At 44.2% G+C, this 25,725-nt stretch overlaps 1 protein-coding gene across 1 annotated transcript; it reads left to right on the top strand.

Annotated features, from left to right (window-relative positions):
* The first annotated feature begins 11,931 nt into the window (after positions 1–11,931).
* Positions 11,932–14,198, top strand: LOC119848034 (pollen-specific leucine-rich repeat extensin-like protein 1). Its single transcript, XM_038383393.1, has 2 exons — positions 11,932–12,069; positions 13,128–14,198. The coding sequence occupies exons 1-2, from the start codon at positions 11,932–11,934 to the stop codon at positions 14,196–14,198; spliced, it is 1,209 nt and encodes a 402-aa protein (XP_038239321.1).
* The last annotated feature ends 11,527 nt before the right edge of the window (positions 14,199–25,725 follow it).

The raw sequence follows: 25,725 nt of genomic DNA on the forward strand, positions 1-25,725 counted from the left end.
ATCCCTTTTGCCATCAAATCTAGAGACAGATACTAATCCTCACATACATTTGTGATTCCCCCTTCCCCTGATCAGAGGGAAAGCCTATGAAATGGGCATTTTAACCCTGAATATTAGAAAAGGTAACACAGAGGAGATTCCTGTCCTGGTGAGAAGGAAATGACTCTCTCCATCTTTACTCTCTGCATATGAAATGTGGTTAAGCATTCTTGCAGCTAGATAAGCGTTTATTTAAAAACTATTCTAGAGAACCCTCCTTTTGAAAATAGACATCAAACACAGACCTAAAAAAAAATAATCCCTACTAACCGCTAAGGCCATATTTTAACCAAGCACTTATTAAGCACAGACTTAACTTTAATCCTAAATGTGTCCACAGGTTTAAGTGCTTTACGGAGTAGCAATCAGATTATCAGCATACTTTAAATGCTTTGCCGAATCTGGCCTGAGTCCAGTTATCTTGGGAGAAGTATGCTTATTATGTTCAATATGCTCATTAATATGTGAAAGAATGTAAGTGCATTTATTAGAGAAGTCAACATATTGTTTAGTTAACATTAATCCAGCGAATCAGGAATAACAAGGCTTGCAATGGACTAAAATAACCCACTGGGATGTGCAGGAAGTAATGAAAAGAAACATTTTATTCTCATTGGTGTGATCCCTGATAATGACACAATTATTATGTTCTCTGTGCTAATGTGCCCTACTTCTTATATACCCACGCTACACTGTATTTATCTTCCCTTCTTTGCCCACAAAAATGCAGAAGGAAAGATGCAATAATAAGATACACAAAATTAAAACTGCTAAACAAAAATCTAATACAAACCACGCTCAGTACTTCAAAGGGATCAGACAAATTGGAGGAGGGACCACAAGAAGTGGAAAGAGGCTGCAAATAAGCATAATAAACAACCCCTTTGAAACAGAAAAGCAGCTAGTTGTTGGTTAAAAGCAGAAGGAGGAATTGACCTAAATGTTAAAGGGGAAGCAGATTTCACACTTTCAAGGTCACTCCAGCAAAAGCAAGATTGCCCGCTGTCCTGAGACAGAGTGTGGGAAACCCTCTGCAGTTTATGAATCTTCCTGAGAGAGTTTTGCCCTGATGTTGCAGACACCCAAATAGACAACAGAGGGAAGGTAAGATCACCACTCACTATCCTCAGTGCTTGATAAAGTAAGAGAGCAGATGTAAAAATCGGTGTTTGCCTAGTGTTCTGGGTGCTCACCGTGCTCGAAGCACCACAGGCCTGGCAGAAATACTCTGAGAAAAACGAGGCTTACACACAGCTGTGAGTTATTGGCTTTACTGAAAGTTAGTGACCCACCCGCAACAGGGACTCCAAGCGTTGCAGTCATCGAGGCGGGGAACCCAGCACACCAGAGCTTTGCCTGGGACGAAGTCCAACGGAGGGGCAGACAGTCAGCGTTAATAAGCACTACACAAAAACAGCTCATGAATATAGAAGAAGGTGCTTCTTAAAGGGGGGGGGCTTTCTACTACCTGGCAAAGGGCCATGCAAAGCAGCTATCTCCTACAATAACAAAGCAGCTATCTCTCAGCTTGAGAAAGCGAAAGTTCCCTAGCTAGGCTGTAACAAAGTCTTCTGCAGTCCCTTACACCTAGTAATAATAATAATGAAATACAAATACCCTTAGGAAAGAAATAGTATTGTCTAATCCTGTATAGTTTCTAAAAACTTTAAACTATAGAGAAGCGGTTTGAAATGATCCTTTAAAAAAGAGGGTCCTGCATGACATAGATTGTAAGTTCTTTGAGGCCTGAACCATCTTTGTGGTCTGTGTTTATACAGCACCCAGCGCTGTGTCTGGTCCGTGACTGGAGCTGCTAGGCGCTACTGTCATACACCTAGTAGTAATAATAATCCTTACCCTTCTTACCCCTTGTCTCTGAGCTCCCCTGTATTCAAGTTGCCCAAACAATGGCCGCAGATCAGAGAGACTTAAGCCTCATTCATGAGATGAAATCCCAGCCCAGGGGCTGGAAGCCATTCCCAGATGATGGCAGGTGGGCGGCCTGTGTGAAGTGTATCTCAGTGGGTCTCAGTTCATTGCATAGCAGGTCAGGTGGGCACACAAAACTAAACTCCCCTTGGATTGCTCAAGGGAAGCCCCTTGCCGATCAAGGCTGGTGGGTGGGACATCTCAGAAGCATGCCGTCTTGTGTCATGCACCCCATGGATGAAGGACTTAAGAACCCCGTAGGTCTTGGAGCCAAGCCTCATGCACAGGCCACCTCTGTCCTGCGTCTCGAAATAAGTGGACAAGCTGCATGTATTTAGTTAATTCAGGCCTGCTCCTTGCCCTCCCTGGACTCCTCCATCCGCTTATACCTCCCGCTCCTGCAAACTCAGCAGGAGAGGTGTCCTGGAATTCTAGAAGAGGGTACACAGGGAACGTTCATGAGGCTCTGAGACAGGGTGGTGCTTAGGTGTTATGGAAAAGGAGCTATAGAAATACCACAGATGGAACAACCCACTGAGAACCACTCACAGTAACCCACTGGAGGACTGGACCCTCATTTTCGGGACCCACTTGTAATAAACCCCCCATGGATTGGAACCCAGAACCTTCTGCATCACACCAAGGACCTCAAGTGCATGAACTTAAAAAGCAACTCTATTAGCAGGTAGCAGTAGTATAGCTACACAAAGTCTAGCAGACCAGCCACTAGACAGGCACAAATCAATGGGACTTATGTGCTTTGGGAAATTTTACTCACCCTGTGTAAAATGAAAACAAATATATTTCATGTCCCTGGGAGTATGAGTTCTTTCCTGGGTGCTACAGGGCTTTTGCAGCCAGATAATTGGATTTAAATTTTCTATTTTAAACAATCTGTCTCCAGGTTTGCACTTTCCCTCCAGCATCCATGTCTAAACAATGTCCTAAAGTTCCTTGCTGAGCACTAGCATTTATTGTCACAACAAGTCAGAGAAGCAAGTGACTATTATTTTCACTATTATTAAGAAACCTTAGCAGAGCTAGTATTCCAGAGAAACCGGTTTGTCTGCAACCCCAACCTACTTCCCCCAGCGAGCCCAAATTATCATGCCATTTCCCTGTCAGATACATCTTTAAAATCATTGCTATTACGTAGCATTTGCTAAGTAAATAGCCCACTGCTACACAGACTTGTTTCTTCGCCAGCCAAACCTAGCAACTTTTATCCATGGCAGCAACAAATCAGCATGACAAAGACAACAGAGAGGAATATACATAGGAACAGCCATACAGACCAAAGGTCCATCTAGCCCCGTATCCGGTCTTCCGACAGTGGCCAGTGCCAGGTGCCCCAGAAATGTGTCTCACCTGCTTCAATTCTGTTTGATCCCAACCTATTTGTCTTTACCATCAATCAGGCTGTCCACTGTGGGAAAACACAAGTGTATGTGTCAAAATTAGACACACAGCCACTCCCCTCCTGCCCTCAATTTTCTAAATTAGAACAATAATGATGGGTTTTTAGCACCTCCCTGTCCTGAGGATCTCAAGAAGCTTTGAAAAGTGTCATCACTTTTGATACTGTCTGGCATGACCTTCTCATAAACAAACTATGGAAATACAACCTAGATAGAGCTTCTATAAGGTGGGTGCAAAACTGGTTGGAACTTTGTTCCCAGAGAGTAGTTATCAGTGGTTCACAGTCATGCTGGAAGGGCATAATGAGTGGGGTCCCACAGGGATCGTTTCTGGGTCCAGTTCTGTTCAATATCTTCATCAATGATTTATATAATGGTATAGAGTGTACATTTATAAAGTTTGCAGGTCATAGTGGATCACAAGCTGAATATGAGTCATCAGTGTAACGCTGTTGCAAAAAAGCAAACATCAATCTGAGATGTATTAGCAGGCGTATTGTAAGCAAGACATGAGGAAGTAATTCTTCCGCTCTACTCCGTGCTGATTAGGCCACAACTGGAGTACTGTGTCCAGTTCTGGGCGCCACATTTCAGGAAAGATGGGGACAAATTGGAGAAAGTCCAGAAAAGAGCAACAAAAATTATTAAAGGTCTAGAAAACACATGAACTATAAGGGAAGATTGAAAAAAATTGGGTTTGTTTAGTCTGGAGAAGAGAAGACAGAGGGGGCATGGTAACAGTTTTCAAGTGCATAAAAGGTTGTTACAAGAAGGAGGGAGAAAAATTGTTCTTCTTAACCTCTGAGGAAGTACAAGAAGCAATGGGCTTAAATTGCAGCAAGGACGGTTTAGGTTGGACATTAGGAAAAACTTCCTAACTGTTAGGGTGGTGAAGCACTGGAATAAATTGCCGAGGGAGGTTGTGGAATCTCCATCATTGGGGATTTTTAAGAGCAGGTTGGACAAACACCTGTCAGGGATGGTCTAGATAATACTTAGTCCTTCCTTGAGTGTAGGGGACTGGACTAGATGACCTCGAGTTCCTTTCCAGTTCTGTGATTCTATGATCACACAAGCAGCACCACCACAAAGGTGCATTAACCTCCCAGTTTCTCAGTTTTCCTGCTGTAAAATGGGGCTAAGTGTATCATCTAAAGTCACACACTACTTTTACCCTGGGAGGTGGAGGTGTGATTCCCTGCTCATGCACTCAAACCAGTAGCACAGCCATGGTGGCTCAGGCAGCAGCCAGCAAAGGCATGGACTATCCATGCTGAATATTTACCTACAGGCTTCCCCTGAGCTTGTACTTGGCCCAAGTAGCTGGAGTATTTAATCTGGCCCATGCTGACTGCAAATGTAAAAAACTTGCCTCAAGGAAATACCCTTTGGAATTCATGTTGCTTATGTGCTGTTCTCCCGAGGAACCCTAGGAAACCAGAACCATCAGATGTGCCGCTGGCACAAAGAGCCCTAATCTGTAGACACATTCTGTGGGAGAGAGATCTATTTGTACAGAACCTGGCGCAACGGACTCCTGCCCATAACTAGGGCTTCCTGGGTGCTATCTCAGTACAAACAAATGATAATAGGTGAACTCAGCAGCTTCTCTTGCGTGACAACGTGAGGGTCTCTGATCAGGGCTTACCTCCATGCCCCTGGAACGTAAAGCTCTAGTCTCAGGGAAACCAACTCTCTCCCAGCACACTCACCTCTTCATACAAATCAACAGACTCAACCATATTTCCCCATCCTCAGACAACTGGACTGGCCTCCCCATTCTTAGCAGGACCCAGTTCAAAGTCCCCTACTTGGCTTGCTAGAAACCCTGCATGGATTTACTCCTGGATTTCAGGTGTGTTTCTCTCTACTCCCCTCCCTGGCCTCAGTCTCCTTTGTAACCCTTTCACACAATTTCACTAATGGCAGAGCTTTCTCCTCCATCTGCATCCTACATTATTCTTCTCATTTCAAAACCCATTTGAAATATATAATGAATTTTCTCCTTTGCCTGCACCTGAATTTCTCTCTGTGTGTTTCATGATTTTTCTCTGTCCATGCACTATTTGGCTTCTGTAAGATATTCAGGGGTGTGGTGTGTATTAAAGATCCCCTGGAAAATAAAACTGTGTTATTGTCTCTAGTTGTTTTCATCAGAATGCTCCTCCCAGCTTGGAAATTATTTCAGAAGTGGGCCAGGCATTTAACTAGAAATAACTCCAGTAAGATTGTCACAGCACACCTCCCAACTCAGTACACTCCCACCAATTACACTCCACCCATGTTACAGCTTAATGACAAGGTTGGCAGCCAAATATTTTGAATGTTACAGAGGAAAGAGGCCTGAGTAGGTGTATAATCTGGGCAAATGTAAACAGGTCTCAGCTCCAGACCATGATCCCGATGTTCATTAATAAGAGACTATCTGGCCTTCTAAGCTCCGCGTCGTCTTGATCCTAAAATTAGAGCTCTGTATAAAAGTGTTGGTGGTGAACAGAAATAGAATGCAGCAGCAAGTGCTAGGCACCTTTGTGACCGTTCAAAGATCTTGAGTGCTGTTTCGTTGCTAAGTATCAGAGGTTTCCCTCTGTAGTTTCAATTATAGGGACACAACACAGGATCCATAGCAAAGTTTGTTCTTGTTTCTAGTTCTGTTGCAACCCGGCAACAGTATCATATATAACAGGGGCTTAAAGTCTGCTTTATCAGCTTCTCTCATTCCCACAACCTGTGCTGGTTTTCACCAAGTTTGGCTCCTAGAAACAGCTGCCTGAGAGAACCCAGTCTCTAAGGTGCCACAAGTACTCCTTTTCTTTTTTGCAAATACAGACTAACACGGCTGCTACTCTGAAACAAGGTGAAATTATAAACTTGATTTGAAACTGCGTATGCCAGCCAGGGCAAGGACTCTCTCTAGCGCTGGGTATTTACAGCTCCAAATATAAAGGGGCCCTGATATCAGCTGTGGATTCTACACACTACCATAAATCAAATAATTCCATTAACAACAAAAGTGGCTTTGCCCCCTTAACCATTCATACAGCTCCTGTGACAGCTCAACTTAGTGTTGGCTTGAATCCTAGAGCTCAGCATTCACACCATCCCCTTCCTCCAAATTTTCCTCTGAGGACCATCTTGTGTCCCCTATTTATGTTCACCTCCTACCTAATTCATAAGTCATTAAGAGACACACCTGTAGTGATTTCAAACCACCCCACTGAAACCATTTAACCCTTTATGTTGCTGGAGGGGCATTTTGATCCTAATGCTGTTTCTAATATAGATTCTGGAGCTGAATTTCCTTAGGTGATTTGGACTAGTGGATAGCACCCTAGACTAGGAGATATGAATTCTCTCCTTGGTTCTCTTCCTCAGCTGGGGCAAATCTTTCCCCTGCTTGGTGCCTCAGTTTCCCCATCTCAAAAATGGGACTAAAGACAGTGGCTTCCTTTGTAAAGACCTATTGATATATATTATTATGATTATTTCTTTTTCCCCCTCAAACAAAAATGTGTACTTAAAAATTGTAAGTATTTCTGTAGTGTTTAAAATAAAACTCTCTAATTAGCCATTTGTTAGCTAAAGCAAAGATGCTCAAAAATGGGAGCCTAAAATGGAGAGGTCCTACTGTGAGGATCTTGCCCCAAAATGCCAAATAGTAAACTTTTAAATTGCACTTAGTTTGTAGCAGCTTCTAATAAAGATATTTAGGGAGTTATTGACACTTAACTTCTTGATCCAGTGAGATAAGTTTGCTGGGACTCACTCCAGGTCCCAGCGGACAAATGGACACATTATAAAAGCCAGTAGCAACCGTATGGACAGTCCAAGTGGAAAGGCAGAAGACTGTCCTTTGAGAAAGAATTCTCTGCTTGCTCCTTGAGGGAGTTCCTCCCGGGCAGAGTGGTAGCAAACGGACAGGGAACAGCTCGGAGAAGAGATACATTGCCACTGTCTTTGCTGTCTGCGTTGTGGGCACAGTGGGCTTGCTTCAGCTGCTGTGCTGACGCTGGCACTTGGCGGCTTGATCCAGCATATTCCATGCCTCTACAGTACAACAGAGTTGGTGATGGAGAGAGTAAGTCACTTCCCTACTATGTGCTTCAGTTTCCCCATCTGTAATAATTATACTAATCTTTCTTTGAACAGCCCTCCAGGATCTATGAATGGGAAGAGCTAAGCATTATTATTATGCACATTTCTTTTCACTGTCGGCAGCTGTCACTCCGCCTTTAGCTGATCTCATCGAGGTGTGCCAGGCTGCTGAAAGTCCTGGCTGCTATATATCGAAACTCCCAGCTGGTGGCACTCTTTGAAAAGCTGCCTTTAAGGCTGTCCAGGAAGACGCTTGAATTATGGCCAGCCACACTGTGCACCAGAAAGAGAGGTTATAATTTGCACCCCACCTTTGACTTCAGATATGCTAAACAAAGGGGTTTGCCTTGTGCTTGTCATTCAGTGGTAAAAGACTTAAAATCCTTACAGTCTGATTGGTGTTTGTTTCATTGGAACATGCTTAGGATGCTTTGCTAGCAAGGCCCAGAAGTAATCAAATGTTTTATTATAACAAACCTATGGGTAACTAGGCCTTCGTGGTTCTCGCTACGTCCCACAGCCCCTTGGAGTCTCCGGGATAGCTCACCAACTTCTTCTGCTCTAAAGGCACAGGCCACCAAGATCCACCAAGTTTTTTTAAGTGGGAGTTAGGCACCTAAATATGTCTGTGGATCCGGGCCACAGTCCCATGGTACTTGAGCTAAAGGAGCATTTTGGCTATGTGCTAGCAGAACGGGGCCTATGATGGATAGTTAAGCAGTTCTGATTCTCTCTAGCAGAGGGCAGAGGTGAGACACCCAGTCACACTAACCCCCTTATTCTTATGGCCTGGACTATGATTGTTTCCTTGAACCCACTGGACACCAAATTCCCAGCATTGAGCCTGAGGGGAAAGGGCTCTGTTAGCTTGCTTTTCAACATGTGTATCACTGTTCTCTGCCTAAGCAGTTAAATTTATCATGTTATCATTATTTATTTATTTGTGTTCCTAGGTGCTATCCTAGGAACTCCACTCATAGACCAGGGCCCCACTGTGTGAGGTGCTGGACAAACGCAGAACATAAAGGCAGTCTCTGCCCCAAAGACCTTACAGTCTTAGCCCTCTCCTACCAAAAGGCCAGCCCCTCATTCCCACGCAGCAGGACCGTATTCCACAAAGACGCCCATTGACTTCAGTTGGATGACTCCTGGCATCAGGGCAGCATGAATAACGGAGCCACAGTTGTGTTTCCCTGCCTGTGCACAGGCCTCTGTATTTTGCAGCCAACGGGCCTCAGTTCTGATTCTGTTGCTCTCTGCTCCCATCGATGGTCCGGGAAATTGACTCTCCCTTTACCCAGGCTGTGCAGAGTGCTTCGTGGCTATACAGAGGGCTTCGTTCTCCAGCACTATGAACCCAGCACCTTAAAGGGCATGATATTAATGCCTACAGAACACATCAGAGAATCCAGCTGGAGACTCTGACCCACGGCCTGGAGTGACATTTGCCTCGTAGTTGGTCGGAGCTCAGTGTTAGGGTCTGGAACCAGATACAGTACAAAATTCTTTGTCTATTTCAACCTCAATTGCTTTAGGGCAGGGACTGTCTCTTGCCAGGTGTTTTTACAGCTCCAAGCCCAATGGGCCTATGATCTGGGGTGGCTACTTTACTTTACTTTACTTTAACCACCTTTTCGATCAACAGTCCTTGCTCAGAATGACTGTCCTGGCACAAGGAAGATGCAGCACAAGGAAGATGTAAAACCACAGAATACTCCACACGCCCCATGGGAAGAAGCCAGTTGAATGACACTGTTTGAACACACCTACATGAGTCCAATTGCCCACAGGGTGTTAATTAGACCCCACCTTGATGCTAATGATATCCTTGGGAGATGGTAATTTTGAATGTTAGGTTTTCATGACAGTTACAATGAGAACAATTCAATGATGCTGGAACAAGTATTTTAGCCATATGTAGCTAATCCCAAAACACCTGTGCAGGGAGGGACATGAAATATAGGTTGACCATATAACCTGCTCCCAGGGGAAAGACAGAAAGATGCATCCTTCCACAACCAACCCTAGTGCATAGTGAAATAATCCCATTATTTCTCCAATGCTAAACCAAAAACAACTCTTCTCTATACCACTGGCCAAATTCCACCCTCAGATACCTCTGCTGCCTTCTGATTGACATTGTAATTATTGGTTTCAGAGTAGCAGCCGTGTTAGTCTGTATTTGCAAAAAGAAAAGGAGTACTTGTGGCCCTTAAAGACTAACAAATTTATTAGAGCATAAGCTTTCGTGAGCTACAGCTCACTTCATCGGATGCATCCGATGAAGTGAGCTGTTTAGTCTCTAAGGTGCCACAAGTACTCCTTTTCTTTTTGCGAATTATTATCATTGTCATTCATTTATTTAGTGCCTTAGGCACTTCCCAGCCATCAGTCGGCATGGCCCTATTCCAAACAGCTTGCACTCAAAGGACCTGATCCTGCATTCTCACATGTGCAGGTGCATTGGTCGACCTGCATAGATCCAAGTGTAGAGTGCCTGATCCTGAAAACACTTACTACCAGGAGCAGCGTTTGCTACTCCGAGTAACCCATTACAGGAGTGGGCCCTCAGTGAAGACCTGATCTCACAAAACAGAAGGGAGCAAGTAGGCGACTTAACCCTGACATTTCAGCTTCTCTTAAAAGTGCCTGGGGGCCAGAGGTGCTGTGTCAATTTTAAATGAATATCGTTACCAGGATGGGGGTGGTTCTGTGTTTGTCTTTAATTCTGCCCCTCTCTGCTCCTTCTTTAGTGTGTCAGCATCAAATTTTTAAATCTACCATGTTCAGGCAGGTTCAAAATTAGCCCAAATAAGAAATCTTTTAAATAATACTCACCACACACACAAAGGAGCATTTTTAACCAGACAAACCGCCCACAACAAGCACAGATAGGGTGTTAACACCTACCCCTCAACGCACACGCACTCAGAAGACTTATCCAAAGGATACTTACCCCCCAACACACACAGACACTTATGCAGAAGAGTGTCACTGACAACATTTCCCCTCCACGGGGTGCACACAGCTGTGTGTTCTTAACAGCAAGGCACCTACAGCCACAGGAAGAGTTTTCAAGAACTAATGCTGTCGTATTTTGCGCTCAGAGACCGAAAGCACTATAGCAGTGGGAAGAGAGTAGTTGGGTTTAACCCGCACATAAAAAAACTATTCAAGTCACTTTAATATCACAATGGCCTTTCAAAAAATATTCCACAGATTCCAAAGCCAGAAGGGACCCTTGTGATCATCTTGTCTGACCTCCAGTGTAACATAGGCCAGAGAACGTCCCCTAAGGAATATATTTTACAGCATATTCCTTTATGTTATGTGTGGCTTCTTCCCCTGCTTCTCCACCTAAAGCCCATCACTTTGAGAAGCTGATCCTTGCAAAACAGGTTTGCCCCACAGAAATTCAGACATTTCTGGGTGACACCTAAAGCAAAATTAAAAGTAGCCTTTCTGTAAAATGCCTTGGCAAGGCGTCCAGGGCGGGGCTAGCGTTGGACATATTCTGCAGTCACTGATGTAGCAAATCGGTACAACAGAAGTAAGAGATAAATAAAGCCGCAGAGGGGGAAAGGTGTAGCTGAACCGCTTAGAAATGAATCAGGCCATTGCACGTCGAGGGTGTCTCCTTTGGCAGATACACAGGATATGATTAAGAACCCTATATAAGATCTCTGCTCCACTCCAAGCTACTCTACTGCACTTTTCTTGTTACTGGACCAGGTAAGTCTGGATAACAGGGATCTTGTTATTTTCACAGATGTTGAATGTTATTGGTGGTAGTAAACCAGGACTGATATAAGTGAGGAATAGGTTCCTGGATGTATCAGCACCAAGCTGTCTTAAAGGAATGTCTCTATTTGTTTTTTTCCAACCAGTGACTGTAGCAGACCATGAATTAGAAATAACAATAGACTGTATTTAATCTGTGGTCAGAAGCAAAAAGAAAAATGAGGAAAGGGGGCTATTTATCTATTCCTCCAACTATCCATCCATCTCACTGTCAATCTCTCCATCTATCCCTCCAACTATCTCACCAACTGTCTATCCATCTCTCTATCCCTCCAACTATCCTTCCATCTCACCAGTTGTTTATCTTGTTTATCTATCCATCTCTCCAGCCATCCATTGATCTGTCTAGCTCTCCAGCCACCAGTCCAGGCATCTTTCTATCTGTCTCTCCAGCCATGCATCCATGGGGCTGTCCATCTATCTAGCTCTCCATACGCTTAGCTAGGCATTATCTATTTGTCTACTCATCCGGGCATCCATCTGTCCACCTACCCATCTTTTTGACTGTCCATTTGTCCATCTGTTTAGCCACTTCGTCATTTCCATCATGCACATCCACGTGGGATCTGAGATTAAACCTGAGTTTAGTGTCACTGGGGAAAAAATATGTCTGTTCCTTTCTTCCAGGCTCACTAGAACGTGTAGGGAGATGACTCAGCTGCTGAGCAATATCAAAGGCATTATCAATGCTTTCTACGTGTCCGCAAAGAAGGATGAGGCCTGCCCCACGCTGAGCAAGGGGGAGCTGAGGCAGCTCATCTGCCAGGAGTTTGCTGATGTGACCGTGGTGAGCACTGCCAAGATGCCTATGCTGGTTACTAGGCACAGGAGTGAGGAGGGGGGAAGGTCTATGCAATGAGTGTCTCTTCTAGGATGCATGTGTTTTTGTTTGGTAACTGATGTAAGAGACTGCACAAGAGTCTGTTCTCCAGTTTATGTCGTAATGAAATAGTTTGACACTCTGAGCTGGTAAAGAAGGAACGTTTCAATCTGTGCTAAGGAGCAGCTGCCCTGAATATATTTTAAAATAAAATAAGTATTTTGACAATTATGTCATATGATGACAAGACACGCTATGAGATGCGTTCTTATGCACAACGGCTGCTGACATGTCATGAAATAACGTGCAAATCATAAAACCAATGTAAAAAAGGAAAAAAATATAATACATTTCAAACTGAAAATTTCACTCTGAAACAGAATCCTCTGACGGGATTTTTTTCTCAGAATTTCCCTTTCCCATTGACGTGGATTCCGCTAATGCGAACTAGGAGCCTTTTTTGCACGTGCCTGCAGCATCCATGCACGGGAGCTAACGCACAGCACTTGGATTTCCGGTGGAAAATCCTCACACCTCCATAGTTCAAACTGTAGGGCCATTTCACCCCGAGACTATGCCGGCACTTATGGTGGCATGCGGAGGCATTACACATGTAGCTACATGCCGCCGTTAAAGGCTCCAGCAGCGGGGAGCTGCCAGAGTCTTTCCCCACTGCGCCCCACCGCCGGAGCCTTTCCTCAGGGCCGGTGCCTTTCGCTGCAGGGGCAAAGGCACAGCCGTGGGGGGGGGGCAGCGGGACACTCTGCTAGAGACAGCAGTGGGAGGCACAGCGTGGGTGTGGAGAGAGCTGTGGGGGTTCAGGGGTGTAGGGCACTCTATTTTACTTGTCTAAGCCAGGCCTCACAGGCGACGCTGCTCTTTAGACCCATGTTAGTTGGGTGCAGCGTCTGTAATCTATACCCCGCCATAAGTGTAGGCAAACCCAGGCATTACAGCCCAGCTGGCTTGTTGTTTCTAACTGGAGAATATATGAAGGTTTTGATCGGGGTGTTGTTTCCTTGCAGGTCCCCCAGGGTCTCCAGACCATAGACAAGATGCTGCAGCTGCTGGACACTGACAGTGATGGCAGACTTGACTTCAATGGGTTTCTCGTGCTGGTGTTCCAAGTGGCCAAGGCTTGTTACAGGGAAGTAAGCCAGGGTCAGCGACCCGGCCACGGTGGAAGCTCAGCATCCCAGGGAGAAGCAAACTGTGGGGAGCACACACAGGAGCCTCAGACACCAGAGCGGGACCCAACCCCATGTCAGGCTCCAGAGTTCCAGATTTCAGAACGGGACCAGAGGCCCCATCAGGCCCCCGAGCCTCAAACACCAGAGCAGGATTTGAGTCCCCATCAGGCCCCAGAGCCCCAGATACCGGAGCAGGACCCGAGCCCCCATCAGGCCCTAGAGCCTCAAACGCTGGAGCAGGACCCAAGCCCCCATCAAGTGCTGGAACCCCAGAAACTGGAGCAGGACCTGAGCCCCCGTCAGGCCCTGGAGCCTCAAACACCAGAGAGGGACCTGAGCCCATGTCAGGCTGCGGAGTTCCAGATTTCAGAGCAGGACCTGAGCCCCCGTCAGGCCCTGGAGCCTCAAACACCAGAGCAGGACCCAAGTCCCCATCAGGCCCCAGAGCCCCAGAAACCGGAGCAGGACCTGAGCGCCCATCAGGCCCCCAAGCCTCAAACACCAGAGCAGGATTCGAGTCCCTGTCAGGCCCCAGAGCCCCAGACACCAGAGCTGGACCCAAGCCCCCATCAAGTGCTGGAACCCCAGACACAAGAGCAAGACCCACGCCTCTGTCAGGCCCCGGAGCCTCAAACACCAGAGCAGGAGTTAAGTCCCCGTCAGGCCTCAGAGCCCCAGATGCCAGAGCGGGACCCAAGCCCCCATCAGGACCTGGAACCCCAGACATCAGAGCAGGACCTGAGCCATAGCGAGACAGAACTTCCACCAACACAGCAGCGAAACCAAGGTGTTCAGGACCCAAGAGAACCTGCTGCAGGACAAGTATCTAAATCATCTCAGGGCCTGTACTCCTGGCATTATCAGAAACCACTATCCTTTCCTCACTGGTGGCCACCAAAGAAGTAGGGGCCAAAATGGCTCCTTGTGTAACAGAGGCAGAAAATGCAATACAAATCCAAGTAACCCTAGTGCGCACTTACTGCTGGTGACCAGGGCATGGTCTTTCTTTGCACAGACTCTTTGCTATGGCTCCAAACCTCTCCTGCAATGTTTTCCTGCTACTGTCTATAAAATACATTAGGGAACAAGCTCTCAGCTGGTGTAGCACCCAGGCTTGTCCCCTAATGTATTGGGATTTGATTTGACAGGGGGAGCAGACGCTTTCATAGATGCATAGAGATTCCAAAGCCAGACAGGACCATTGTGATCAGCTAGGCTGAACTCAGAGAATGCCCCCAAAATAATCCTCAGAGCAGATCTTTTACAAAAATATCCCATCTCGATTTAAAAACTGTCAGCGATGGAGCATCCACTACAAACCTTGGTCAATTGTTCCAACGGTTAATTACTCTCACTGTTCAAACTGTTCATCTTATTTTCAGACTGTATTTATCTCGCTTTGACTTCCACCCATTGGATCATGTTAGACCTTCCTGTGTTAGACTGAAGAGCCCTTTATTAAATATTTGTTCCCCATGTCTGTACTTGTAGAGTGTGACCAAATCACCCCTTGACCTTCTCTTTGTTAAGCTAAATAAATTGAGCTCCTTGAGTCTATCACTCTAAGGCAGGTTTTCTGATCTTTTACTCATTCTTGTGGTTCTTCTCTGAACTCTCTTCAATTTATCAACATCCTTCTTGAACTGTGGACACCAGAACTGGACATGAGATTCCAGCAGTACTTGCACCAGGGCCAAATACAGAACCCCCCAAACTTTTTCAGAGTCACTGCTTCCCCTGATGGAGTCCCCCAATCTGTAAGTATGGCCTGCAGCCTTTGTTCCTAGATATATACATTGACATTTAGCCATTTTAACATGCATGTTTTTTTGCTTGCAACCAGTTTACTAAGCGATCCAAATTGCTCTGAATCAGTGATCTCTCCTCTGTGTTATTTACTATTCCCTCAGTTTTCAAGTCATCTGCAAATTGTGACCAGGGAGTTACGCCTTCTGTCTCATACTGGCTCTTGAAAGCAATGAGCTGCGCTAGTCGGGTATGAGTGTGTGAGGTGGGAAATAGACATTTTCTTTAATGAAGCACAACTCAAGTCGGAGAATTTTGCTCAAGCAGAGAGCAGGAAATTGGGCAAGGAGAATTTTGAAAGCACAGTGGTGGTTTGTCAAGGTCAGGAAAGGGAAACATTGCAACCTGAGAGCACTTTATCTAACAAGGTCTAAGTTGATATTAGCCCAGACCCGCAGTTGATGCCACTGACTTGAATGATGCTCTTCTGATTCAACCCAGCTGAGAATCTGGCTCCGTCTGCTTTGGGAATGGGTTCTTCTAAGGGATAATGATGGAGACGTTACGTAAAATTGACCCCTAGGCCAAGGGCACTTACAAGACCCAGGCACATTTATGGCACACAGGAGTGAATTTCACCTTGAGTGATTTGTTTGAGCCTGGAGCTGGGATAATGAATGATTATTTCTGAAGTTTCAGAGTAGCAGCAGTGTTAGTCTGTATTCACAAAAAAGAAAAGGAGTACTTGTGGCACCTTAGAGACTAACAAATTTATTTGAGCATAAGCTTTCGTGAGCAACAGCTCACTTCCACTGAATGCATCCGATTAAGTGAGCTGTAGTTCACGAAAGCTTATGCTCAAATAAATTTGTTAGTCTCTAAGGTGCCACGAGTATTCCTTTTCTTATTTCTGAAGTGAAATTTAAGCCCAGTCAGCATCAATTCCTTCTGCATTATCTACTGCCTGGTTCTGTCCATTTGTATCTCCCGATCAGGACCAGAATCCCCCACCCCCCTCTTCAGTGTGACACTTAGCTGGGTGCTGCGCTTGGATTTGAGGCTGAGACTGTATGAACTGGTTTGTACAATATGCTGCTAACACTTCACTACTTGGGATACAGTTGGACTGGTTCTCCTCTCACTCACACTGATTTTATGTGGACTGGAGTTAGCTCTCACTTATGCCAGGGCAAGTGACAGGAAAACCTGGTCCAGTGCAGCACTGGGGTTTGCTGCTATACATTTTTGACCCTCTTACTTTTGACACCCAATATAACTTGAGGTTCCTTTCATGTCTGCTGGGCTCCTGTTAGGACAGGCAGAGCGTGAGCACAAAGTGTGTACACCACTTACTTTCCGCTTAAGCCCTGAGAGTGAAATCCTGGCCCGTTTGAAGTCAAGTCACATTGACATCAATGTGGACTCAGTCACATTTAAAGGACACACAGGGATGAATTTTATCCAGTAACACAATAGCTCTCATTTATAATTTCTAATGTCTTGTCTAAATGATGGTTTCTTGCTCCTCTCTGGTCCTTAGCTTTGCACTGCTGCTATGTACTGGTTGCATGCTGCGGGTAGCTGATGAATATTCTTGATAGATACTTTCATCCTCACCTTTTCCTCAGTTGTATATGTAAGTGAGGCAATAAAACTGAATGCAACACTCAATGTGCAGTGTAACGGTGTCTTGCTCCTCGCGTGTTCTCTGTCTTTTCAGTGCTTCAGGTCACCATGCTGTCTCCTTGCTCTGTGAGACACTGAGACATTTTCCAGGGGGTTTGCCCACCACCATTCCCCTATCAAACCAAAAACAGGCTGACAAACACCTCCCCAGTTACTATATAAATGGACAAAGTAGCTGAACTCCCGGAAAGAATTTGGGAAAGGAGCCCACATTAATAACCCAGCCTTTGCACATTTGAAAAAGGGTACTCCAGTCCCATCCTTATTTGCAAGGTACGGGAAACAGGGATACAGCCCAGAGCATTTGCTGAATACCTGGCTCCTTCCTGCCACCCAGTTCATTCACGGGCAGCCCTAATATTGTCCTTCTGCCAACCAACCCAGTGTGCAAGCGGGAGCCTTCCCCAACCCAACCTGCTCTGCAAACACAGGCCACACAATATGCAACTTCCAAACTCACCCATCTCCCCGTCCCTGGGTTTTATTAACTAAGACATTAACATAAAATCCATATCCAGCCTGCTCCCCAGACCAGGCTCCTCTTCGGGCTCCTCTCTCTGGACTGCTCAGCCCACACCACAGATCCTCTCTCCCCACATAGCCACTCCCAGCATCCTCACCTCTGAGTGGGCTCATGAGCCCCTGGCCTTAGTGAGTCAACAGAACCCACTTACCCCTTCCCCACAGGACCAACAGCTGGGGAGAAGGGGAAGAGTGTTAGGCAAACCTTGACAAAGTGTTACTCAGCGTTCTTCTGTTCTTCCAGGGCCCGACGCTGGGACATACCAATTGCACTGGACACCCATTGCATTTAATAGGGGTTAAAGGCACACAAAACCTCAGAGCACTGGGCTCTCCAGTTGCAGACGGGTTTGTAAGCAAGCAATTCCAGGATGGCCCAGCTACCCTCCAACCTTCCCCAGGGAGTTTTCTGTCTGCTCTTGGGTACACTAAAAAGGGCTTCATGCACTACTGATGATGCATGGACCACACTGCAAGAAGGACTCCACTACCCTATCTGCTGGCTGCCTGAGACTGTCCTCCTAGTCACATCATCTGCCTGCTGTTGCTACCACCCTCCTGTCCACTGCCTTGTCCAGCCACTTAGAATTCCCTTTGAGGAACTTCTTCCCTCTTGATTCCCACCAGTCCCATGCACCACCACCCTGGTACCTTAGCTCCTCAAGCTATATCCACATTGGAATCAGGGGTGATTGCAGCATGTGTAGACATAGTTCTGAACTAGCTAGATCAGATCTAGCTCAAATAACGACAGCAGTGAAGCTGTGGCTGCACAGACTAGCCTTACCTGCCCAGGACCATACTCAAATGGCAGCCTCTTTTGCTAGATCAAAGCTCAGGGATGTCTACACATGCTGCATTCACACTCCCCAATTACAGTGTAGACAAATAGACAAATGACAAATAGAGTCTTGTTGGCAATGGTGTTGTAGCCGTGTTGGTCCCAGGATACTAGAGAGATGAGGTGGGTGAGGTCATATCTTCAATCTATTGGACCAACTTGTACTGGTGGAAGAGACAAACTTCCTAGCTACACAGAGTTCTTCTTCAGGGCTGGGAAAAGTAATCCGAGGGTCACAGCTAAATACAAGGTGGAAGGGATTGCTTAGCATAAGCAGTTAACACATATTGTAAGAGGTTACAGTTGAAGGTGAAGTGACCTGTTAACACCTGTGCAGTCATAGGACACAAAAGGGAGTTTAGTGGTTTACAGATTGTTGCAATAAGCCCCAAGTCCAGTGTCTTTATTGAAGCCATGAATTTTAGTGTCTAGCAAAGTTATGAATTTAAACTCGCTGGCTGAAATTCTTGTTTAGCATATAGAGGCCTTTTAAGAAGTTAACATAACAAAAACAACACTCCCCCATGAGCAAATGCCATCTCCTATTGTTTTCTATTGTCTTTTCACTCCCTGCCCCCTCCCCATCTGTTTTCATTGTTTATCATGTGTTTTGCCTGACATCAATACAGATTTTTGGTAAGGATCTTGACTTCTATGTCTGTGAACCACTCTGCACTCTTATTGTTATATTGAAATAACAAAGACAGTGTCTCTTGTGCAAGCGACCCCTTCTTGTTAGATACCTGCTGTCTTAAGGGACCAGTCCAAAGACATCCCCAGGTGTATCAGATACAAGTCTATTCCACCTCCTCTAAGGAACGGATCTTTGTCAGTATCTTGGGTGATCCCTTAAGCAGGTTTCACAAAAATAAACTTTACAAATACCTTTTCCCCCCAGTAAGCCTTTTATTGGTCAGGTGGATTTGAATGACACAGTCTCCTGTATGATTCAGTCCTATATCACAAAGTGATATAGCAACAATCACAAAATTGCACAATATACATGTGCCACCCAGTGGTGACTGGATTTAATGACAGAGGACAAGCTGTGAAATGAAATGAAATGAAATGAAATGAAACGAAAGGGGTTAGTTAACATGGGAAAGGTCAGAACATGAATTTATATTCATAGATTCATAGATACTAAGGTCAGAAGGGACCACTCTGATCATCTAGTCCGACCTCCTGCACAGCGCAGGCCACAGAATGTCACCCACCACTCCTATGAAAAACCTCACCCATGTCTGAGCTATTGAAGTCCTCAAATCATGGTTCAAAACTTCAAGGAGCAGAGAAGCCTCCCTCCAGTCAACCATGCCCCATGCTACAGAGGAAGGCGAAAAACCTCCAGGGCCTCTCCAATCTGCCCTGGAGGAAAATTCCTTCCCGACCCCAAATATGGCAATCAGCTAAACCCTGAGCATATGGGCAAGATTCACCAGCCAGATACCCAGGAAAGAATTTTCTATAGTAACTCAGATCCCATCCATCTAATATCCCATCTCAGGGGATTTGGCCTATTTACCCTGAATATTTAAAGATCAGTTACTTACCAAAATCCCATTATCCCATCATACCATCTCCTCCATAAACTTATCGAGTAGAATCTTAAAACCAGATAGATCTTTTGCCCCCACTGCTTCCCTTGGAAGGTTATTCCAAAACTTCACTCCTCTGATGGTTAAAAACCTTCGTCTGATTTCAAGTCTAAACTTCCTGGTGGCCAGTTTATACCCATTTGTTCTTGTGTCCACATTGGTGCTGAGCTTAAATAATTCCTCTCCCTCTCCTATATTTATCCCTCTGATATATTTATAGAGAGCAATCATATCTCCCCTCAACCTTCTTTTAGTTAGGCTAAACAAGCCAAGCTCCTTAAGTCTCCTTTCATAAGACAAGTTTTCCATTCCTCGGATCATCCTAGTAGCCCTTCTCTGTACCTGCTCCAGTTTGAATTCATCCTTTTTAAACATGGGAGACCAGAACTGCACACAGTATTCTAGGTGAGGTCTCACCAGTGCCTTGTATAACGGTAGTAAAACCTCCTTATCCCTACTGGAAATGCCTCTCCTGATGCATCCCAAAACCGCATTAGCTTTTTTCACAGCCATATCACATTGGCAGCTCATAGTCATCCTATGATCAACCAATACTCCAAGGTCCTTCTCCTCTTCCGTTACTTCTAATTGATGCTTCCCCAGCTTATAACTAAAATTCTTGTTATTAATCCCTAAATGCATAACCTTACACTTCTCACTATTAAATTTCATCCTATTACTATTACTCCAGTTTACAAGGTCATCCAGATCCTCCTGTATAATATCCCGATCCTTCTCCGAATTTGCAATACCTCCCAGCTTTGTATCATCTGCAAACTTTATTAGCACACTCCCACTTTTTGTGCCAAGGTCAGTAACAAAAAGATTAAATAAGATTGGTCCCAAAACCGATCCCTGAGGAACTCCACTGGTAACCTCCCTCCAACCTGACAGTTCGCCTTTCAGTAGGACCCGTTGCAGTCTCCCCTTTAACCAATTCCTTATCCACCTTCTGATGTTCATATTGATCCCCATCTTCTCCAATTTAACTAATAATTCCCCATGTGGTTGCCCCTCATGCCATCAGGAAAAAAATAAATACAAAATTAGCCTGCAATTCAGACACCCATCATTCTTTGCCAGCGTTGTTGCATGTGAAAATGCAGAAAAGTTGTAAATTAACACTGAGTTGGACAGAAAAATATTCTGGGTTTTCTATGTTGTGATCAAAGAATGTAAGTAGAAGTCAGTTGAATAAGAATGTCCTGTATACAGCTGAATTAGCCTTTAACCTCATCTTTACTAATTACAGCCCTTACTCCTAATAATGACATCTGAGCCATCCAAAGCGTTATATTTGGGTCATATTTTTAAAATGAGAACATTATGGTGCAATCTGCATGATACAGCTGCAATGAGTGCTTACATAAAATCATGTGAGCCTGGACAGCACGGAAAGAGAAACACACAGTGCAGGGCATGGATTTTCCCTGATTTAGCACACTGTGAAATAAACTGCCTCTTTATTGTGCCCTATAATAAATGACAAATAATTCTTCGTCTGCTGTGTCCCTTATCACATCCAGCAGTTTAGACAGTGTCATAAATCCTTGCAAAACAAACTTAAGTGTTCCACTGCAGCTTTTACAACTGGAGCCCACACTGAGGGCAGGGGTGTGGCTGTGTTCCTCCCCAGAAGCAGTCACCAGAGGAATTCTGAATGACTCAGCTGCAATGGCACCAGCAGCCATGATGGGCTGCATGGCAGAGTGGCAGATGTGATACCCTTTGAAGTGCAGTAGCGTGCATTCCCCCAACCTGGCCTTGGTCCACTGACCTGTGCAGAACTGGGGGACGTGGGGTAGAGGGCACTGCTATCCAGTCTGGGGTAGCCAGTGCTGTTGGCAGAGCTAGACAGCCCTGCTCCTTGCAGACTAGATGCAAAAGAGCCAAGATTTTATCTGCCCCTTGGCAGCTACGCAACCTAGCTGAGGGATTCTTTGGTCCCTCTCACCAGTTCTGCACCAGGGCAAAACCAGAAAAAATCTCACTCTTAAATATAAAAGTCCATCCGATGAAAATTCTTCTCCTTCTTCTTTTTTGAAGCCCCTGTCAGATCCCCAATACCAGGTCCTGCAAAAGAGGCAGAAGCATCTCTAGATAAAGGCAGGTGGCCATCCAGCACAGCAAGGTAAAAGCCAAATTGTAAGGAATCTTAAACACAAGGGGTAACATTTTCAAAGGCACTGACATGACTTAGAAGTATTCTGAAGCACCAAAATACCTTTGAGAATCTGGGCTTTAGGTCCAGAGGGGTATTTTCAAAGATGTGTGATTTCAGTGGGGATTAGGTGCCTAACCTGTTTAGGCACTTTTGAAAATACTCTTCAGTGCCTATCTGCATCTTCTGGCACCTAAATAGCTTTCCGAATCGGTCCATAAGTCACTTTTGAAAAAGGGATGCAGGCTCCTTAGTCATTTTGCTGCTTTTAAAAATTTCACCCAAGGTGCTTTCAGCTCCTGAGAGATCTCGCTGTGAGCAACTGGCTGACAGTGAAGCGCAGAGAAGGGTACATATTTTAAATCTGTTGGACTATTTGCTAATCCAGTGAGTTCTTCCAGAGTTCATCAGAGTTGACAGCAACAGGCCACTGTGCTGTAACAGAGAAGCAATGTAGCCTACTTACCCATGAGCTTCTAAGCTCTAACCCCAACTAAACTAAACACAACACTGACTCTCAGAGGCAAGGCACTTACAACTAGACTGCCAAACGTCGCCTCTAATTTTGGATGTCTCACTGTTGGATGCCCAATTTGAGACAGCTTGAGTCAGATCTTCAAAAGAGCTCAGTACCTAGGGCAGTGTGCTCTCCTGAAAATCTAGCCTCTTGCATCTCGAGTCGAGCTCCCCAAAACTGAGGGCAGCCAAAATCAGTGGCCGCTTCTGAAAACGTCAACTGTGCCTTAATTTCCCCATCTGCAAAAGATGGATAACAATGCTGCCGTTCAAAAGGCGTTTGTGAGGGTTAATTAGCTAACATATGTGGCACAGTCTTGAAAAGGTAAAGTTCTGTACACTGTAACTACACAGCGCTGAGGATTATCCTTATACTATGGTGAATGCCCTGAAATTTGTAAGAAAGAAATATTATTTCACTATGTATTAAACAAATCATGTCTTTCAGTGGGTTGCATTGCAAAGGGGGACTGGTCACCCTAACAGTACTTGGTTGTCTGTATTTTGCCTTCCCATAGGTGGGATTATAAACTCTGTTATGCAAGACTGAATCTACGTGCTCTGACTACTCTACAATATTATCATGTTAATAACAACACTAATCTACCATAAAATTACTGTTCCTCAAGGGTATCATTACCCCACAGGCAGGGTATAATTTGCACATGTATAATTTTATCTTAAAAGACAAGTTAAAAATGAAGAATCATAAGTAATAACCCTTCGCATTTATGTACCTGAGTATCTCCAAGGGCCTTACAAACACTAATTTCTTAAACCTCAGAACACCCACTTAGTTCAGTATTATCTCAGAAGGGAGCCAATTCCAGGACTCACCCAAGGTTACAAATCAAATTAGTGACAGAGCTGGAAATGGAATTGAGGAGTCCTGGCTCCTAGACCCTAGACTTCCTCTCAAAGCAGAGAGATCCCACCGGTTATGACGATATTAAGGACAGCATGGCTAGCAAATGCCAAATTTTCACTGACTTCCAAAGGAGTTCAGGGGTGAACAAAGACGCAGATCTGGGCCCTGTTCTCGTCTGATCTATTCTTGCTATTTTAATGTAAAAAATTCAAAAGAATCCAAAAATAATCAGAGAAAAATCTGCCTTAAACTAGCAGCTGAGGATCAAACATAAATCACTTACCTTGCTGAGGTGTATTTTTTGTTAAATTAAAGATCAAACAAAATTAAACTGAAAGTAGCATATGGATGAAAGTTAAATTGAAAAAAAATGGACTAAATGGACATTTTCTTACAAAATGTTATTTTTGTCAACATTTTTCAAGGTTTTTTTAAAAAACCCAAAACTTGGGGGGGCGGGATTGGTTTTCAACAACCAAAAACCATTTTGTTGTTGTGGTTCTTGTTTGTTTGTTTGTTTGTTCAACAAAAACCTGAAACGTTGTATGAAAAATACCAATACTTTCATTTTCTTTGAACTATTTGCCAAAAATACTAGCTCTAATAAGGACACATTAAAGTGGTTACTTTGTACAAATGGTGGGTTGCTGGAGGTGGAATTTTTCGTGAAGATTTCCTTAATTTTATTGCTTCCATAATGAGTTTTTAAAACTCTTCTCATGGATTTAGAAGTTCATCTTAGCCCTAGATTGAATCATCCATTCCCCAATATTAGAATGGTATTTTCTGATGCTGCCAATTAATTTAATTCTACTTTTTTCCTCTCTACCAATGAAAATCAAACACAGGTAATGGTACCTGTTAGCCAATATGTAGAACTGATTGATTTTATTTCTTCACATTTTTAAATCTGTCACTTCTTATATTAGAGAGACAAGGTGGGTGAGGTAATATCTTTTATAGGACCAACTTCTGTTGGTGAAAGAAACAAGATTTTGAGCTACACAGAGCTCATGCCCTTTGATAACTAGTATAAGACTTAAAGGTCATTAAAGGTGCTTATATACTAAGATGATGGGCATGCTCTATATAGCTAGATACTGCAGATAGAGGAAGAGAAATTAGGATTCAAATAGATTGTAATGGTTTCTAAAACACCAGTCTTCAAACTCTGGGCACAAATGAAATTAACACAATCATATGTCTGATCCCATTGTTGTAAACTTGAGCCAGAGTTTTAGGATCATTACTGGTTTTGATTGTTATAGATGATTTTCCAAATACTTCAGTAATCCCCATACACCCAAATGCTTTTCACTATGTTACAGACTCAGAACCAAAACAAAAGATGATAACCTTAAATCGATTGCAGCCATACAACTTCTAAGAAGAGGGTGTTGCCACTAGTAAATAATTGAGAAAATATGGTGCTTGACTGGAAATAGCCAGGCAAAATTTTTTGTCTGAAATTTTTTTTTGGCAAAAAATGTAGAATTGGCAACATTGAAATATTTTGCTAATTCTTGTCACTTTCAACATATTGTTCTGGTAGGAAAAACAACAGAACAAATCTGAATGTTTCGGGGGGTTTATTCAAAACAACTTTCAATTTTTTTGTAATTTAAACATTTAATTTCATTCAATCATTTAAACATTTCATTGTGAACTGTTTTGTGTGACCAAGAACTATGGGTTTGGTTTTTTTACTTTTTAGTTCACTAAAAATTTCAAAATAAAAATTGGTTTTGGTTCAACCCAAAATATTTTTTTTTCAGACTTGTTAGTGAACTGAGAAATCTGCTCTTCACCAAGTCCGAATTGGCCCTCTTTCTGATCTCTTGTCTCCTGGATTCACCCTGCTCTAACTTCAGCGACTTTGGTAGAGTTACTCCTAGTTTGCACTAGGGAAAGGGAGAGGAGAAGCCTCATTATGTTACATGGGTTAGACGCTTCTAAAAAAGAAACTTGGGGCTGAAATCTCCTCTCAGTTACACTCTTTGGATTTCAATGGGACTGTTCAGGTAAGAGCTAGAGCAGGAAATGACCCTCTGAGTTCAAGTACTGAGGCTAATATCTCTACCGGTATAAACTCCCACAGATCCATTAAGCGGTTTCAGTTTACACCGGCAGAGAATTTAGCCCATAATGTCTACTTAATAAGGACCTCATTCTGCAAATGCTTACTACCAAGAGTAGTACCTGCTATTGTGTGTATCTATAGGGCCAAGTATTGTGCTCATCCCTTAGTATCGAAAGGCCAAATCCAAAGTCCATTGACTCCAGCGCCGAGGTGCTATGGGACTACACTTGAATATGTCTACACTGCCTTTGGAGGTGTGATTACAGCATGTGTAGACTTATATCCAAGCTAGGGCACCACCAGCAGTGAAGCCATCCCAGCAGGAACTTCAGCACGGGTTAGCTGCCAGAGTAAGTCCCCAGGGTCCTGAGCCCATGTTGAAACCCATGTGACAGTGCTTCACTGCTATTGCTCT

This window comes from Dermochelys coriacea, chromosome 24, assembly GCF_009764565.3.
Source record: "Dermochelys coriacea isolate rDerCor1 chromosome 24, rDerCor1.pri.v4, whole genome shotgun sequence".
Classification (NCBI taxonomy): domain Eukaryota; kingdom Metazoa; phylum Chordata; order Testudines; family Dermochelyidae; genus Dermochelys; species Dermochelys coriacea.

Excerpts from the sequence above, each read along its gene's own strand:
- LOC119848034 (XM_038383393.1), top strand. The coding sequence starts at position 11,932 with ATGACTCAGCTGCTGAGCAATATCAAAGGCATTATCAATGCTTTCTAC. Across the intron at positions 12,070-13,127 it reads AGTTTGCTGATGTGACCGTG|GTCCCCCAGGGTCTCCAGAC; the intron begins GTGAGCACTGCC and ends GTTTCCTTGCAG.